The sequence below is a fragment of the Gallus gallus genome, chromosome 11 (assembly GCF_016699485.2).
Source record: "Gallus gallus isolate bGalGal1 chromosome 11, bGalGal1.mat.broiler.GRCg7b, whole genome shotgun sequence".
Classification (NCBI taxonomy): Eukaryota; Metazoa; Chordata; class Aves; order Galliformes; family Phasianidae; genus Gallus; species Gallus gallus.
In genome coordinates, this window is record NC_052542.1 from 632,739 (window position 1) to 649,616 (window position 16,878).

General features: G+C 48.5%; 2 protein-coding genes across 17 annotated transcripts in view; both read left to right on the forward strand.

Moving 5' to 3' along the window:
• NLRC5 (NLR family CARD domain containing 5) overlaps nucleotides 1–15,383 on the forward strand; it is a 37,481-nt gene extending 22,098 nt beyond the window's left edge. For 6 of the 7 annotated variants that reach the window (XM_046899362.1, XM_046899364.1, XM_046899363.1 and 3 more), the window contains 26 exons: nucleotides 284–367; nucleotides 889–972; nucleotides 1,455–1,544; nucleotides 1,653–1,715; nucleotides 1,900–1,983; nucleotides 2,452–2,535; nucleotides 2,954–3,043; nucleotides 3,389–3,454; nucleotides 3,551–3,634; nucleotides 3,718–3,801; nucleotides 4,355–4,441; nucleotides 4,834–4,914; nucleotides 5,199–5,282; nucleotides 5,806–5,886; nucleotides 6,480–6,563; nucleotides 6,897–6,980; nucleotides 7,062–7,145; nucleotides 7,816–7,899; nucleotides 8,816–8,899; nucleotides 9,490–9,573; nucleotides 10,579–10,662; nucleotides 11,279–11,362; nucleotides 11,506–11,589; nucleotides 11,713–11,796; nucleotides 12,599–12,682; nucleotides 13,137–15,383. In XM_046899362.1, coding sequence (XP_046755318.1) covers nucleotides 284–367; nucleotides 889–972; nucleotides 1,455–1,544; nucleotides 1,653–1,715; nucleotides 1,900–1,983; nucleotides 2,452–2,535; nucleotides 2,954–3,043; nucleotides 3,389–3,454; nucleotides 3,551–3,634; nucleotides 3,718–3,801; nucleotides 4,355–4,441; nucleotides 4,834–4,914; nucleotides 5,199–5,282; nucleotides 5,806–5,886; nucleotides 6,480–6,563; nucleotides 6,897–6,980; nucleotides 7,062–7,145; nucleotides 7,816–7,899; nucleotides 8,816–8,899; nucleotides 9,490–9,573; nucleotides 10,579–10,662; nucleotides 11,279–11,362; nucleotides 11,506–11,589; nucleotides 11,713–11,796; nucleotides 12,599–12,682; nucleotides 13,137–13,218 — 2,152 coding nt within the window. In that variant the 3' untranslated portion in view covers nucleotides 13,219–15,383. Of the gene's footprint in view, nucleotides 1–283; nucleotides 368–888; nucleotides 973–1,454; nucleotides 1,545–1,652; nucleotides 1,716–1,899; nucleotides 1,984–2,451; nucleotides 2,536–2,953; nucleotides 3,044–3,388; nucleotides 3,455–3,550; nucleotides 3,635–3,717; nucleotides 3,802–4,354; nucleotides 4,442–4,833; nucleotides 4,915–5,198; nucleotides 5,283–5,805; nucleotides 5,887–6,479; nucleotides 6,564–6,896; nucleotides 6,981–7,061; nucleotides 7,146–7,815; nucleotides 7,900–8,815; nucleotides 8,900–9,489; nucleotides 9,574–10,578; nucleotides 10,663–11,278; nucleotides 11,363–11,505; nucleotides 11,590–11,712; nucleotides 11,797–12,598; nucleotides 12,683–13,136 lie in introns of those variants that run through there. The other variant, XR_006931139.1, reaches the window with a different exon arrangement.
• Nucleotides 14,457–16,878, forward strand: part of CPNE2 (copine 2) — a 40,988-nt gene continuing 38,566 nt past the window's right edge. For 4 of the 10 annotated variants that reach the window (XM_046899400.1, XM_046899404.1, XM_015292298.4 and 1 more), the window contains exon 1: nucleotides 16,233–16,306. Coding sequence is in view for 4 of the 10 variants with exons in the window: in XM_040707034.2 (XP_040562968.2) it covers nucleotides 15,525–15,684 (160 nt within the window). In the remaining 6 variants the exon portion in view is untranslated. Of the gene's footprint in view, nucleotides 15,685–16,232; nucleotides 16,836–16,878 lie in introns of those variants that run through there. The other 6 variants (XM_040707034.2, XM_040707035.2, XM_040707037.2 and 3 more) reach the window with 3 other exon arrangements.

Here is a 16,878-nt window from a genome sequence, read left to right on the forward strand (position 1 = left end):
ATTCAAGTACCAATGACGTATCTATAGTGGGGCAACACCTGAAACAATATGGTATTTTGGTGGCCTGGCTCTCTTGAATCAACTCAGAGTCAGTAAAAATCCTCTGGTTGTTACAGATTTTGACTCCACAGTCCTAGATTGCAGATAGCAAAATATACGTAGTGAAACTAAGAGGGCTGCCAAGGGCCTTGTCCTGAGGAATGTGGCTCTGGGATATGAAGGGGATGTCTTCACATTGTGGTCATGGGAAATGTTGAGTTTCTGAGTGCTTTGTTTGCTTCAGTCTCAGGAACTGCACGGTGGGTCCTGAGGACGTGACCAGGCTCTGCCAGATGCTGACGCAGTGTACCCAGCTGACGGAAATCGAGTAAGTGTTGTGCACTCAGCAACTCTGTCTGTCTCTCCAGCCCACAGATATGGATCCAGAGATGAGGTTAGCAGCTCTCCTTCATGGAGCTGTGCCTGTGTCTCTCCTAAGCCTGCTATGTCTGTATGTAAACGTCACAGAACACTTAGGCATCCTCATAGTATTCCTCAGGCATAAATGTTGGCCTCTGTTCCTGAAGGCTCAGGCTTACAGTATATCCAAAGAGCACCTGGCCAGTAAGCCATGAACTCCTGAAAAGCTGGTCACTGCAGGCAGGAGATGGCCACCAGGATGAATACTGCTCAAAATGAAAATTGAGTAATAAAGAATAATTAAAAACACCCAGCATAATGCCAGCACTACATGCAGGAGGTGCATTGGTAGCAGCATTTTATAATCTTGTAGTCATGGAAAAACAAGGTTTTTAGGATGTAATGGATCTTACATGCACGTAGGTATCACAGATATGCCTACGAGTTGTCCAGGTTCCCCTGTAACTTGTTTCCTTCCGTGTTTTACAGTCTGTGTGGAAATGCACTGAATGACCAAAGCATTGAGAGATTACTGAGCTTCCTGCCACACTTCTGCCAGCTGACACTACTGAGGTAACATTTGGGGTCTCTGCTTTGAGCGTTGCCGTGAAGAATTCATTGAGAAAGTGCCGATTGCACGGCACCTCTTAGGAGCATTAGACAGCAATAGTAAGCTGATAAGATAGGTAATGAAAATGCAGGCTCACTCAGAACACTTTCACACCAGTACCTGTCTTATTTGAGAGCCAAAGCAGCACTGAATGTTTTTTATTCATGCATGCATAGATAGAAAAGACCAGAGGCCAAATACCTGCCCTAGGCCCCATGTCCCCAGTAACCCTTGCTTAAACAATCCCTTGGAGCATGATTTCCAGCATCCGTAACAGGTGCCCGTGCTCAAAGCCTTTAAATCCTTGCTCAGTGGTGTTGAATTAAATGGGGTGGATCCAGGCTTTTGCATCTCGGAGGAAACAGTGGGAAAATTGAGCCATGTATATAAGAACCATTCTTCCTGGGAGCTGATTTCATTCTTTTTTCTTCCTCTTCCTTTTCAGTATTAGGAACAACACCTTTTCCCCATGTTGTGCTGTATTATTTGCCAACTCGATCAATCTCTGTGAGCGCATCAGAAGGGTGGAAGTCCGGTAAGACTCTTGGGCTGGTTGGAGTCCAGCAGCTTAGCTTGAAATGGATCACAAAGCTGTCTTCTTTGAAGAGCACTGCTGAAGGACTATCCTTTCTGTTTGCTTTAGGTCAAGTCAGAATGCTTTTTTACACTTAAGAACAAGCACGCAGAGCCAGAAGACATCCTGCAGGTACTGACATATAACAGGATAGTCGTTTGTTCTGATGAGGCTTGTGCAAGTACTCAAATATCCTACTGTATGAAGGCTGGGGGGCTGGTAGTCAGGGAGCTTTGTCTTGTCAACAATGCTTTGGATCTCAATTCAGCAGCCTCAGTGGCTGGATGGGCTTTAATTCTTGCTCTGCCTTATTCAGGCTGACTGACTGTGCCATCGGCCAAAGGCAGATAGAGAAGCTCTGCAGAGTCCTGGAGCAGCATGGGTGTCTGGCAGAACTAGAGTAAGTGGCGTGCAGGTTGTCACCATCACCTTGAGCAGGAGTCACCCAGAAGAGCCGGGTCAGCATGGCTCAACATCACCCTGGTTTCCCTGTGTGTGTGTGTCTTCCTTCAGACTTTAGAAACTGATTTAGAAATCGATTAGTAATCACATGGCTCCTGTATGTGTGTTCTAAGAGGGCTTGAGCTTGTGTAGGACAGCATCCTTGGGGTTTTCAATCTGTGGCCATTGTGAAGTATTTGTTGCTTTCTTTGAGCTCTTCTTTGAGACAGCACTCAGAGCTCTTTATGTGAGCTTGCCCCGGAGTTCATGCATTGCTAGTTTTGTAGAACAGTAGTTCACAAAGGAGAAACCTTCAAAGGCTGAGAGGGGATCTAAATCCAGAAAGTACACCTCTTTCCTTTGAAGCTTCTCAGAGGAGTGTTACCACTCGAGTCTGGGTTCATAGCTTTGTCCTTTTGCCTTTCAGTCTCTCCAGGAATCAGCTGGGAGATGAAGTCTTGAGGTTCCTCTTGGACCACTTGCATCGAGTGCCTGTTACCTGTTCTCTCAAGTAAGAAACCGCTGTGAATCTGCAGGCTTGGGGAAGCTCCTGAGCCCTTTCCTGAGCACAGTGCTCAAATAGAGCAGGGGGTGCCTGAGCAGAAAGGTTCACAAACACGGTGCTTCCTGAAGGTGGCTGTCGTGCTTCTTGCCCAGTCCTACCTTGAGAGATACGGTCTGGGTGAGCCAGAGTACAGCTCATGAGCCCTCCACGTGTACCGTGACAGAAACTGACCCAGTCCCCCAAGTCTCCAGTCCATCATCTCTCTGAGTGCACTGTCTTCTTGATGTTGGCTGTGTCTCGGAGGGGTTTCTTCCTGCTCTGCTTTCAGTGCCAGCTTGAATTTTGAACTGGAATTTCACCTCTCTGGCTAAGGAGCTTGGGCACAGCCCTGAATCTTAACACCTTTCTGTTTTCTTCTTTGCAGTCTCAGCCATAATAGGATTTCTCAGCGTGGAGTTCTGCATCTCATAAATACTTTTACCACTTCTGGAAATACCACCGAAGTTCAGGTCAGGTATGTGTCTCCTCACTGATTCCTGACTCTTCCCTACATTTTTTCCTCTTAATTATCCTAAACTTTGTGATCTTCAGGTTTAGAAAACAAGGAGGAGCAGAGAGTGCAGGGGCAGGAAGAGGCAGATGAGAGCAGGGCAGATGAGGATTGCTTCTCTGACTGTCAGTGCTGCCTTAGCATTAGTGAGACCTTATTGAAGCACTGTGTTGTTTCTCATACTGAGCTGGGCCAGGTCACTCTGTCACTGCTGTGCTGTGTGCAGTTTGAGGTACTGCTGAATTCTGACCATTGGGTAAATAGTTATTTTCTCTCCAAATCATATACTTGCATCTCTTCTCTGTGCAGTCTGTGCTCCAAGGCAACTTTAATCATCAAGATGACAAGCAGAGATGACCCAAGAAAGATTTTGAGGTAAACAGTGCAGCTTTGTGCCTGAGATTTCTGAGTCAGAAAGCCTGAACTGTTTACATAAAGAGCTAAGACCTTTCATCTTTTGCATTCTTTCAGGCTCACAGAGTGCAGCTTTCAGCCAGAACACTTGGAAAAGCTGTGTTTGGTTCTGGAGAACTGCACCAATCTGACAGAGTGCATGTGAGTGTATGGCTGATGGAAGGTCTGCTCGGACCCATTAGGCTTGTTTGTGAGCCATTCATTACAATCATCTTTGCTTCTAGATCCTCCAACAACAACGTGACAGTCGATGCTGCAGGGGGGCTTTTACGTTCACTGAGTAAAACTCCAGGTCCTCTAAAAATCAGGTATGATGTGACTGTGCTGCTTTAGATATTGATGTGGGGCTGGTGTGATAATCTTAAGAATCTCCTTTTATCAAAAGCAACAGTGAACTGTGCTTCAGAAGACAGGTAGTGATGGCCCGAGAGATTGCTGTGCAGCACTGCAAGTTGTATTACAGCTTTATCTGCTGCATTCATTACGGACCATCATGTAAAACTGTGGCAAGAAACTGTTCTGACTTTGTAGGCTTCCACCTGCCTTACAAAGAAGGGTTTAATTCTGTGTAAACACCTTTTGCACTGTGTCCTCATCAGAGCATCCCACGGTTCTGCTGGTTAACATTAGAGCCACAAGAGCCAGGCTTCTTCTCGTTGCTGTCAGTGATATGCAGACAGAAGTTGAAGTTTACATCCTCCTCTGTTTGTTCTCCATTTGCATCCTGTTTCCTCTACAGACATTACTTTGATCAGCAAAGCAGCCTTTGCATGTATATGGGGTGCTGAGCACTCAGCTGCCAGAGGTAGAGATGAATCTGTGCGTGTCAATAAAACGGTTCTGTTGTATTGTGCTTTGCAGCATAGAAGAGCCCTGGGTATGTAAGTTGAGTGTCACGAGCCTTCTTGAGCTGGCTGTCCAGGCCCATGGAAACATCACTGCGATCATGTAAGTAGCAGCTCAACTTCTAGTATCTTGTAGGTATTTTAGCCTGGATCTTTTAAGGGAACAGTACTGAAGCCAGCACCTTCACTTGTTCTCTGTTCTCTGACTGTACTGCATTTGTAAGCCATCAGCCAACTTGAACAGACCCAAATGCCTGGCAGGTAGAAGTTCTTAGGAAGTTTGTGGTCATCTACTTTAGAAGGATCAATGGAAAGGAAGTGCTGTTCTTGATCTCCCCTGGGAGAAGGGGTGCCCAGGAACTAATTTAAACATTGCACATCCGTTCAGAGATGAGTGGTTAGCACGAATGCTATTCTTTACCCCATCCAATGCTCCTGATTTTTACTCTGGACAGCAAAGTAAGTGCGTGATGTTCTCTAATCTCTGCCTTCCAGGATATGCAAAGAGAAGAACCTCTTCCAACTAGGTGTAAGGCTTCCACACTGCCTGGAGAAGGTGGGATCAGTCGTTAGCAGGTGAGAAGGCATCTCTTTGTTCAGCTTGTTCTGCTGCTCACCTTGTGATGAAAAATACTTCAGCGTATCTGAGGCTCTCACCTCCATGTGTTCTGTTTTGGGACACCTCTGTATGGCACAGGCAGAGGGAAGCAGGGAAGCTTGCTCAGAGGGGGCGCTTCCAAAGCCCTGACCTGTTCCTAAGCCTGTCTCCAGGGGCTCCAGCTGCTGCAGGGGGAATGCTGTGTACAACAGTGGGAACTGCTGATCGTCACTGATGCTGGTGGTGTTTTTTTGTCTCACAGATTGAATTTGAACGAGCCAGAAATCAAACAGGCTTGCTTCTACCAAAGGGTTCATGACAAATGCACCCAGCTTCAGGAACTGAGGTGAGTCATTAGGCATCTCAGGGGACTTTCCGGGGGGAAAAGAAGTAGATTTTCTTTTTGTGGTCAGGATGGGGATGTATTACTCTCATATTGAGTAACACATTTTCCTGGAGATATGCTTTCCAACTTGAAGCATAGTAGTATTGGTAGTGATGGCTGCTCCAGACTTACAGAAGCCCTGAGAACATGCTCTACATGGAGGGAATCAAGGGAGCAGGAGAAAGGCCAGTGCGAGGTCTGTCCTTGTCCTCTAGGTCCCATAAATACAGTGTTTGGATGGGTAACAGAAAAGACCCCATAGAGGCTTCCTGGGGTATCTTCTGAAAGCATCTAACTGTCCCCTGTGACCAGCTAATCTGTGCAGTCCTATCATGGCTGGGAACTACTGTGGGGTCTCATCATGTGTCAATATCTTGACAGTTCATGAGTGTCCCAGCAATAAAGGTGCTTCAGCTGTGGGCTTTATACAGACCTTTTGGCACCAGTGTATCATCTTCTCACATCCACTGTTCTGTTCTTGCAGATGGTCTCACGTTGAACTCCACGATGACACAGAAATGCTCGTCAGTATTTTGCTACCTCTTCCAGATCTGAAGAAGTTTGAGTATGTCTCCAGCTGGGATTTCTTCCTTATGCTTTACAGTTGGTTCAACCCCATGCCTCACCCTGGTCCTCTCTGAAATGCTCTTTGTCTGGAGTATGGTCACTGTGATATCTGCTGAGCCGTGTGAGGTTGTGCACTCAGCAGCACCCTGTAGTGTGCATTGTAGATGGTTGTAGAGGCATCGTGTCTTGAGGGTTTTGCTTTTCCTTTTTTTTTTTTTTTTTCAAATGTAAGCAATTTGAGATTGAGACCTTGGCTCTTGTCTATGCTGTACATCGTCTTATACTGCCCTGCTATGTACAATAGGTTGTCGGGTATAAAAAGCATGGAATCCTTTTCATGGCCCTCTTCAGCTGCCTGTAAATGAGAGGCAGACTTGCAGAGGGTATCTCTGCTCAATGGAATGCTGGGGGTTGGTTGGCCAGAGGCATTATGTGCTATTTGGTACTTGCACATTCTGTGTTTTGGAGATCTGACCTACCCAGTCCTCACAGCCCTGCGTGCAGTAGATGTGAGATAGGGCAGTGAAGAAGTAAGCTCCTCTTCTACATTGTGCTGAGAACTGTACTTATTTGATCCTTGCTGTTTTGCAGGCTGACCTCTTGCAGCTTTACACCAACTGGAATTGATTGCTTGATCACAGGCTTGCAGAGGTGCCAGGCCATTGAAGAGCTCAAGTGAGTATACCGGATGCTGGTGTCTGCTGTACCTTTCCTGAAACTTTAATCAAACTACACCCTCTCTTCTTCCTGCACTATGAACAGGCTTCAGATAGGGAAAAAGCAGCAGTTCCTTTTTACTTGCAATGAAGGATGGGTGGGAGAGACAAGGTTTGGGATTCTTGGTATTTTATCAGCATCCAAAAGCAATCCAGTATTATTGAAACCTATTCACTGGGACTAGAATACACTTCCATTTCTCTTCTGCCCTCGTAATGCTCTCCTCTGCTCTGAGTGCTTGCATGGCTGCCCATGAGCAGTTAGTTCTTCCTGTGTTATTTCATCTTTTAGCCTGGGCCACATGAAGCTCGGCGATGCTGCCATTCCTAAGCTAGTGTTTGGACTCTGTGAAATGCCGTCTCTGAAAAGGCTGATGTGAGTATGTGACTGCAGCTCACTGATAGCCCATCCTCTCAACTCGTGAGTAAAATGTTTTACTGGGGATGTCCTTTTCAGCTTGAACCATAACAGTATTGGTGACGATGGCTGCTCCAGACTCGCAGAAGCCCTGAGCAGCATGCACTGCATGGAAGAAATCAAGTAAGTTTTTCCTTGCTTGCAGTCTCTCCTCAGCAGAGGGGTGGCCCTTAGTGCTGACATTTGGTAAGATCCGAACATGCTTATTACACAAAAACAAGGTGGTTACAAAATGCTGTGTGTAAGGTGCCTTGCGTTAGAGGAAATCAGAGCCTGATGCTGAAAAGGGGAGAGTTTAGTCTAATGCCACTCCGTTGCAGATGGGTTAAATGGAGCCTCTGTAATGAAATCTTCTCTGAAATCTATGGGGCCAGAGAGCCCCTCCTCTCCTGGGAGAACCTCAAATCCATCACTTCCTTGCTCTGAAAAGATCTTTAGTTGGAGCTTGCTCTGACTTTTTGCCCCCTTACCCCGCCCCATCTCCCTGTAGCCAGGTCCTGTCCCTTCTCTACCACAGCACTTTGGAAGACCAGCTGTGCGTTGGCATTCTGGCTGAAGTTAATTTCCCACCCCTTAACAAGACCCAGTGATTTTGATTGCTGTTTGTCATTTTTTTAATGCCTCATTAACAGCTATGAGTCTTTCACGAGACTGTTAAGACAAGCAGCTCTTTGATTCTGCTCTCAAGGTCAGAGCGATCATCCAGCAGATGTGTGACGTTAAATAAGATGTCGTACTGCGATGCCTAGCATTTTCCTTTACAACACAACCTTTTTTTTTCTCCTTTCTGAAGTTTAGGCCACAACAAGATTGGAGATCTAGGCCTGATAAATATAGCTGCTGTCCTGCTGGAAATGCAAAACTTGAAGAGAATCGAGTGAGTCACTTTGTTTTGTTTGCAATGATTTGGTGTTGTTGCCAGTTGGTGGGGAAGCCTGGCAGGGAGCCCTCTGCTGCCTTCCTGCCTACAGCGTTCCGCCTCCTTCCAGTCTTTTCCATGTCATTGAAGACACCACACAAAATGTACAAAACCAGCGGAAGGTGTTTCCTTCTCCTCCCTGTGTACATCTGGGTCTGGCATTGAATTCTTCTGCCAGTGCAGAGGCTGAGAGTGAAGATCACAGCCCTGTCCTCATGCAGCCATCCCCAGAGGCAGCAGTAGACACTTGCCATATTTTGCTAGTTGCTTGAAAAGGGAGATCCATGGTTTGGTTGTGTCCTGGAAAGTGAACCCACAAGCTTGTGGGGAATCATACAGGTGTGATATCTATGCAGTGCATTTCTTTGGGCTGCACAGCGTTCCTAGAGTGGTAGTCCTGGAGTTGCTACACTGTTCTTCTTTTCCTGGTGGAAGAAGAGGTGGAATTGGGAATTCATCAGAGCAAAGATACTGTCTTCAGATGAGGTTCTCACTCTGAGATGTGGATCCGTTCAGTTCCTCCTCTGGGGGAACGAGATTGAGAACACCCAGACTGTCTGTGAAGTTCAGCTCAGGAATTAAAAACCTGATGAAGACTTAAATGAGGAAAAAGGCTCTGTCTGGGAGCAGAAAAACTGCTCCTTCACCCTGATATCTGCTGGGGAATGTGTGGCTCAGTGCTTGAAGAAAATGCAGGTCAAATCCCTGGGCCATTTTCCAGAGGTTTGTGTCTCAGGACAAAGTGCTGCAGCCCCATGTAGGCTGTTGCTGCAGAGACCCAAGGCTCCCGTTATCCCAGACCATAGTGAGGTATCTTAAGCTGGTACGTTCTGCTTCTTGTTCAGTCACTGAGAATCTTTTGTGCTTATTTTAGCCTCTCAGGGAACTGTCCCAGTCCTGCTGGAGGAGAAAAGCTGATGGAAGCTCTTGCCAATTGCAAGCACCTCGAGGAGCTAATGTAAGTTGGTCATTTCCAATGTCCCTTCAAGAAGCAGGGCAAAAATCAAGGCGTAGAAACCACGTCTAATTTGACTCCAGTAAGGCCAAAATCAGTTTTAGCACAGATTCTTAGGAGAGCAAGGTAAAAAATCACAGTTGTGTAGGATAGGAATGTGTGGTGCTGGGTGTGGGAGCTTTGGGGGCTTGGAGGTTCCCGGGAGCTATACAGACTGCATCGGTGGGGATGGATCTGCAGTTGAACAGCCAGTGTCACAGGCACATGGGCTGTGCAGCAGGTGTGGTGCTTAAGAAATGAGGAACAGAAAATCTGAGTTACTTGTTCTGTTTTCTGGCTGACCCTCATAGTGTTAAGGTGATGGCCAGAGACATCACCTCGGTGTGAAGGTAGTAGGTTTTATGTCACTGCTTAACTTCTGCTGTGGGATTTCAGACCTCGTTATTTCTGCCCACCCCAGCTCCCTTCAGCACAGCCCCGTGCACACGTGGGTGAGGAATGGAGGTCACAGAGTTGTGTGGATGACACACAGTTGAGGAATGAGGCTCTGTACTTTACTGCATTCAGTAACATTTCATTTCTGCCCCCTCCAGACTGTCAAGGAATGATTTTGGAGATGGGACAGCAGTGAAACTTGCCCTCTGTCTGCCTCACATGAACAGGCTGAAGATCCTGCAGTAAGTGTCAGCCTGGGAATTAGCTGGATGGCCAAAAGAAGGCACCAAAAGCAGAACGAGGCATAGACCGAAGTGGTGCACCAAGCTCTTGCGTGGATGTTATTTTAAGGGGCTCAGGATTGAGAGACCCTCTTTAGTTACCCTGCTGCATCAGACACTAACAGTACTCATTATTTCTTATCTAAAGTCATTCCACCATTGGTGTCACATCAACTGTCCTTGTGTAATCTCTTGCAGCATTAATTCTAGAGATGAACCAGACATTGTATTTTCAGTAAAGCAGCCCTTTTAATTGTTTTAGACCTACTGACATAAAAATGACAGACCACGTCTATCTTCCTATTCTGGTGTAATGTAAACATAAATATGAACAGCTTCTGTGGCCCTTCACTATTCCGTACAGGTTCCTTTCAGTCATTTTTCCTGCTGAACTCAGTGGTATTGCATTTTTGAACCATATGTTGGAGTCTTTCTAGAGCTCTAACACGCTTACTTTCTCACGCTATGCACTGCAGTAGCAAACCAAGAAATCCATGAGCTAAAAGAGGTCACTGGGCTCAGTTAGCAGAGTAGTATATTTTCCATCCTGCTTAGAGAAGCAATCCCAGTGATGAGAGGCTTCAGTCCTCTGGGTAAGTTCTTGTTTTCACTTGGAGAGTGTAGGGAAACCTGCGGGCTTGAGGCCCATCCGCTTTTGTTCCTAAGACTGTTCCTCACCATCTCAAACTGATCCCGTGGGCACAGAGCTGGAGGCAGGCTCCCAGTGGTGCCATGCGGCGTTTGCTTTTGCACCAGCCTAATTGTGCTCCTCTGTTGTGAGCATGGGCAAAACCAGTGAGCTGCTTGTCCTTAGGGCCAGGTATCCCTGGCAGGAGCAGGAGCAGGAATCAACATGAGGTGTTGATTCAAAAGATGCTGCAGCTTTCTTCTTGGCAAGTTATATGTGAGCTTTTGTTACAGCTTTATTCTAAAATAATCCTCCAATACTTGTGTTTCTTTGGGTAGCTTGCAGCACAATAACATCGGGCCAGCAGGAGGAACGGAGCTGGCCAGAGCCCTGATGGCATGTGAACTGTTAGAAGAGATAAGGTAGGTTGTGACAGGAGCACTGGGGATGGTGCCAAACATACGGGCTGGTATTGCTCTGCAGACGGGAGGCATTTCAGCCCACAAACCCTGGGGCTGCATCTAGGCTCTGTTGCTGCTCAGGGGGGCCTCATGGAAGGTAATCCTTCTACCCCATCCTAGGCAAGCTTCGCAGGGTAAGAGGAAACAGTCCCTGAAGTGCCGGGCCTTGTGTGGCTACACGCCTTTAACTGTTTTCTGCGGTAACCTGTGGAGCTGCAGAACTTTAAAACTGAAAGAACGGAGGCCGTGTGAATTAATTCTTCCTCCTGCATCCTTGAAGCCACTGTGCTTCGTTATGTGTATATTGTTAAGTAACAAAATCAGTTACGATGTTGGTAATTTAGGTGTGTGACGTGGTAGAGCAGGGCAGCTATTGCCAAGGCTCATGTTTGCTGGTAAATGAGAGCAGAGCAGCACACCCTAGCAAAGGCTGGAAAGCAGTTACTGCTGCCCCCGAGCCTTTCAATCCACATCTTCTTCCCATTCTCCCTTCGATGTACAGGCTTACCTTTGTTTCCTCTTAAGACACACCAGTCGCTAACTCTAGTATAAGGTCTCAATTCCACTGTTCTTACAGTTTATCTGAAAACAACCTTGGGGAAGGAGGTATCCGTGCCCTGTCCGAGGGGCTGCCGCGTTTTGAGCACCTCCGGAAGATTGAGTGAGTACCAGGGGACTGAACTTCTTGGGCAGAGCACGGCTTTGTAGCGTTGCAGCAGATGGTGCTGGTGCCAGATTCCCACCAGCTTTGATGCCAGCACATTGCACCCTCTCTATTTTTTTCCCCTCTCTCCTCTGCTTCAGGTTGAGACTCTGTGGAATCACTGATGATGCTTCAAAATTACTCTCTCGTGGCTTCCAGCAATGCCCTGCCGTGGAGGAGATCATGTGAGTGTGGGAATGGGTGGGAATGGAGATCACAGGTATCTCAGGCATTAAGTAAAAGCCAGGACTTATTGCCCTCAGTTGGGCTTGGCTGACTCACCGGCTGGGATTTCTTGTCTGTCTTAGATTGTCTTGGAACGCCCTTGGTGATGGAGGAGCCCAAGTGTTGGCCAGCATCCTCCCAGGGATGGAAACGCTGAAGATGTTAGAGTGAGTACAGCCCTGAGAGTAGCACCAGAAGACTTGTATTTGTGGCACTGAGCCTTCAGCTGCAGTACTCCTGTGGGATGAATGCTAGGAGCAGCAGACGGACAGGCTTCTGCCATCCAAATGCTTACTTAGCCTGCTGCCAAAGGCCAGCCTTGCTTGGGTGATGCATAGAGCACAGAGGTGTTGAGGCAGACTTGTTTAATCGGAGGTGTTTGCTGTGGGTATCTAAACAAAAGCTATCCTGCCTATGCTTCCTGTTTGAGTCTGGAAAGACAAAACGATATTCCTTGAGTGCAAGTCATATCATCTAACAACTTCAGGTGAGCTGCTGCTTGCAGACAGCTCTTTGGTACTTCTCTTTGGTTCCTGGGGTGGTCTAGATGGGTACCCTTCTCAGACAGCCTGTGACAGGGCAAGAAATACAGAGACCATCATCTGCTTCCCTCCCCTTGGCGCTTTGGAACATGTGGTATGTGCCTTCCGTCCCTCAGCTGTACAAAAATAATAGTTTGTGGTTCACGGGATCAGGAACTGAGTTTTGTTTGTCTTGGGCAGGAAAAATATGCAGTAGAGCTTACAAGTCCTGTTGCTAGAAGGAGGTTGTGGGCAGCAACGCATGCTTCTTGTATAAATAGGGCTGTGGTCATCAAGACAAAGCCGGTTCCATTGTGCAACATTGCTGTGCTTGTGCAAAAGCATAGCTCTTAGACAAGAGGAAAGAGGCAGTGATGGTTCTGCTATTTTCTGCTCTTGATTTGGTTTTGCTTTTTTAAAACTCCTCTTGTTTTTTAAAACTCCACAGCCTGGAGAAAAATCTCATTGGTGCGTGTGGTGCTACCAGGTTGGCAGAGGAACTTGTCAGGTGCCCAGAAATTCAGTTCATAAGGTGAGTGAGTGTCACTGAGGGCTGGGGCTGAGTGTTGGCCCACTTAGGGGAAACTGGGGTGACCAGTCCTGGGAGAGATGTGACTTGTGCTGGCCTGCTGCCCCAGGTTGGCTTGCATGGACTAGGATGCTGCAGGGCATCCAGTGACAAGCCAAGAAAACTGAGGATTTGCCAGACCAGAGAAAGTCCTGGAACTTAAGAAAGTCTTGGCCTGAGGAAATTTCAAAACCTTAGCCTCTCCCAGCCTAGATCAATGAGTCCATCTTAGCAGGCAGGCAGCTGCTGAGTTGCTGCTGTGTTGCTGAGGTGTGACCGTGCTTTGCTCCTGTCTCGCTTTCAGTCCAGCTTTGATAAAAACCCAAAGCTGCTTCTTCCAGTTAACGGCTGTGTTGGGTGTGCCACCTCTTGGCCCACCATGCCAAGTCCTGCACTTATGTGTTTGCTGTTGTTGCAGGCTGTGGGACAATCCGGTGCCCAAAGGCCTCGCTGAAAGTTTGACAAGCCAAGACCCAAGACTGTGCTTCTCCTTCTGTTAGCGAAGGACAGCCCTCACCTGATAGAAATTGCTCTCCGTTTCCCATTGGCCTCAAGAATTGCACTAAAAGGGATCCTGAAGAACCCAGGAAACCAAAATTCCTCCAGTTAAAACCTGTAATTATGTCTTCCTTCATTGCACTGGATGAAATGTGAGCACTTACGTGTGTTTTGTTTATGGTGAGCTTTTATTTTGAACCAAAAGACTGAAGAACTGCTGCTGAGCAGGCAGCATTCTCGGTGTACCAACTCTTCAGCTAGCTTTGGGATGATGAGATGCATCTGATCACACTTTCAGAAAACCATCAGAATACTTCATTATCTTTAATCAAGATTGCAACACCTACAGGATGTTCCAATCAAAGGATGAACATCCTCCAGGAGAGGATGTAATTTATTTTTTTTTTTACAGAACTGTAAACTGTTGACACAGTTACAAATGCACTGGAACAAGCTGTTTGAAAATTGTATATAGCTCTTTGTGAGATACCTCTAAAGACTGTACCGTAGGTTGTTGTTTGCTTCCTAGCAGGCTCTTCCTCCTGCAGAATTGCTTCTGTTTCCTGGTAAAGCCTTCATGTTATTGCAGTACCAGTGATAGATCAGTGGTTGTCCAGCAATGACTGTCGGACAGTGATCTGTATTTGCATGGTGATAACATGGAAAGGCTGATACTGCCATGTATTTCTGTGAGAAAACTGAAAGTTCTGAGGCTGAAAACCAATTTGTAAGAGAACTGTGACTGTTCTGTGGGAGAGCATATGCATGCTTTCCTGTGCAGCTTTCCAGAATTTTGGTGGGGTTTTGGATGACCCGATTGCACTGTGTCTTTGAGGTGAAGCGAGGGATGAGTTAGCTTGATGTGCTGCAGTGTGGACTGCAGAAAGGATCCTTCAGGCCTCTACTACTGAATCCCAAAGCCTGGCCGTGCTGCTGCTGGACCCGTGGAGATCGAAGGGAGAAGATCATCCCAAGCACTGAGTTTGATGTACTGTCGATGAGACCAACCACGGCTGCCCCTTGTCTGCATGGAATGACAGCTTGCGTTGCAGCTATGTCATTCTCATTATTTATTAACTTATGTTATAATGTTTTCCTTATGTGTTTGTGCTGTAAATATTTAATCCTTGTGGTGAGCTCATGGAATTTTGTTTACAGCAGCATTTGCCTGGAAAGAGCGAACTGCTGTGATTTGGGCAGGGCAGGAGTGGGAGCGAGGGTGAAACTCTGGGCCCTGAGTGGGGGACCAGCTGGTGTCTGTTCCTCCCAGAGGAGCTGCCAGCATTGTTTTAGGGTCAGCATCAGGTCTGTGGGACACTGTTCTACTGCCTGGAAGTGGGGCCCGTTTGGCAGAAGCTGTACTCTAACAAAGCCACAACAAAGAAAAATGATAGTGAAATTTCTTAGTAGACCATAACTCGTTAAAGTAATCAAGTCTCTGAGATGTAAACACTGGATTTTAAGGATAAGCTTCACCAAATATGGCATTTCTCTTCATTTTGGGTTTTCAGGTGTAGGTTGCTGATGCAAATCTTTATAGTGCCTGCTGGAGGAGCAGCGTGGACCACGAATGCTTCCCTACAGCTTCCCAGCAAGCAGGTTTGCTAAGTGGGCTCCTCCTCCCCCTGAGCTCCCAGAACTTGGGGAAACACAGAGGATGGGCAGAGTGCTCAGTAAGAGCTCATTCCAGTCAAGACTGTGAGCTGAAAAGCCGTATTTCCTGTATTTTCAGCATCGTTTTAGTGCTGTGTCTCGTAAATAATGACGTTTGCTGGGTGTGAGGAAGGGAAGCAGCGTGCTGGCGCTCCTCAGCACAGCCCAGCATGGCCGTTTTGCAGCAGCCACCACAAGAGCTGTGCTCTTCTGGGCTACCTCCCTGAAGCACTCCAAGATTTCACTTTGTTCAGGTGTTGTGATGATTTATTTCCCTCACTTACTGGCGTATACTGTTTTTCCTCCTTATTTCAGTGGCAAAAAGGTGTACAGTAATTGGAAATGCCACGTGGATGAGTGCTTTACTTTTCAAGCCGGTGTTGTTCTTTGGCTCTGGGGGGAGGGGAAGGAGGGGGTGAGGGAGGGATGCCTTTGCCCTGAGATCTCAGTGGTGGATGTGTTTTAAAGGAAAATGTGAGAAAATAAACGAAGGCTGTGATCTGCAGCCCCCTGACTCCTGCTGTTGGGAACGCCGCAGTTTGCTGTGACGTGAGATGTGCTATCAGTGCAGCACTGCTCTGGGCTTGAGACATTAAATAGTGCCTGGGAGGGCTCCTTGGCCCCCCGCAGCTTTGGGTTCACCCCCAAATTCCCGATGCTGGCGTCCATCAGCCCCGATTGTGGCTGCTTAACAGGAGCACAGAACGCCAGGTGTCAGCAGAGCCCTGCTGCTGTGTTGGCTGCTTCGGGCCTGACACGTTGCTGTGTGGAAATCTCTGTGCGTTTCAAGAAACTGAGATATGGGATGAGATCAGGTTGGACGTCAGGAAAAGCTTCTCTGGAAGGGTGGTCGGGCTCTGGGATGGGCTGCTCAGGGGGTGAGGGAGGCGGTGGGCATGGAGGTTGCTGGCAGGTGGGCGGTTGCTTAGATGACCTCAGAGGTCTTTTCTAACAGTAATGATTCTGTGACACCACCGGTCCCAGTTTCGTGCTGTCAGTGTTGGGCTGCCCCATCGTGCTCTCAGACCCCGTGCCGGTTCCCAGCGCTGTACGTGAGGGAAGCTGAGGGCTCCCTGCAGCCCTTCCCGCCCACACCGTTAGCCTGGAGCATTTTTAGAGCCTTTACTACGAGGTTTCATCTTTATCACTGCCCCAAAATGGAAATCCATCGGGGCTCAAAAGGCGCTGGGGGCTGAGGTGGACCAGAAGCGGTGGTCTCGCGCTGAGGTTCAGGTTGGGCATTGCGAACGGTTCCCGCCCACGGCGGCACCTCACGCCGCTCCCCTCAGCGCCCCGCGCGCGGGCCGGCCCGGCGGCGCCTGAGGGGGCGGAGGAGGGGGCGGCGCTGAGGGCCGCGCCCCCCAGAGGCGGCGGGCAGCGGCCATGGCGAGGAGCTGAGCCCGCGCCCCGCGGGAGCTGCTCGGCCCGCGCTGTGGGGTGAGTGAGTGCCGACGGGACGGGACGGGACGGGACGGCGGGTGGCACAGCGGGGGCAGCTCTCTCGCCCCGGGCTCCTTCCGCCCGCCCTCCCGCTTTTGGGGGGTCTCACACTGAGAGCGCAGCGCCGGGGGAAGTCGGGGAGCGCTGAGGTGCGGTGCGGAGTGAGGGACGTGGCTTAGCGGGAAGCGGTGGTACGGCTGGCCGGCTGATGTCGGAGGTGTTTGCCAGCGTTGGTGGTTCTGTGATGGGAGCGCAGCTCCGGGGTTGCGCTGCCCCGGGGCTCGTTAAGGAGCTCGTTGTTTGGGAGCCGTGGCTTTCGGTCCTGGGGAGGGTGGGGAGCAGAGGGGTGAATTTGGCACCGGCTGTTGGAAAGGAGCCGAGCGACCAAACAGCTGAAAGCAGGAACAGAACGCCTGCAAAGAAGTCCTTATGGTTTCTTTTAAACCTTCGTGGAGGTTCCTGACTCATCCTTCTCCACAGCCTGGGCTGCTCGCTCGGGTGTGCAGAGCGGTTCCCGGGAGCTCAGGTGAGTTGGGGGCCGCGTTCTGCTGCTCCGTGCTGCCCTTCTT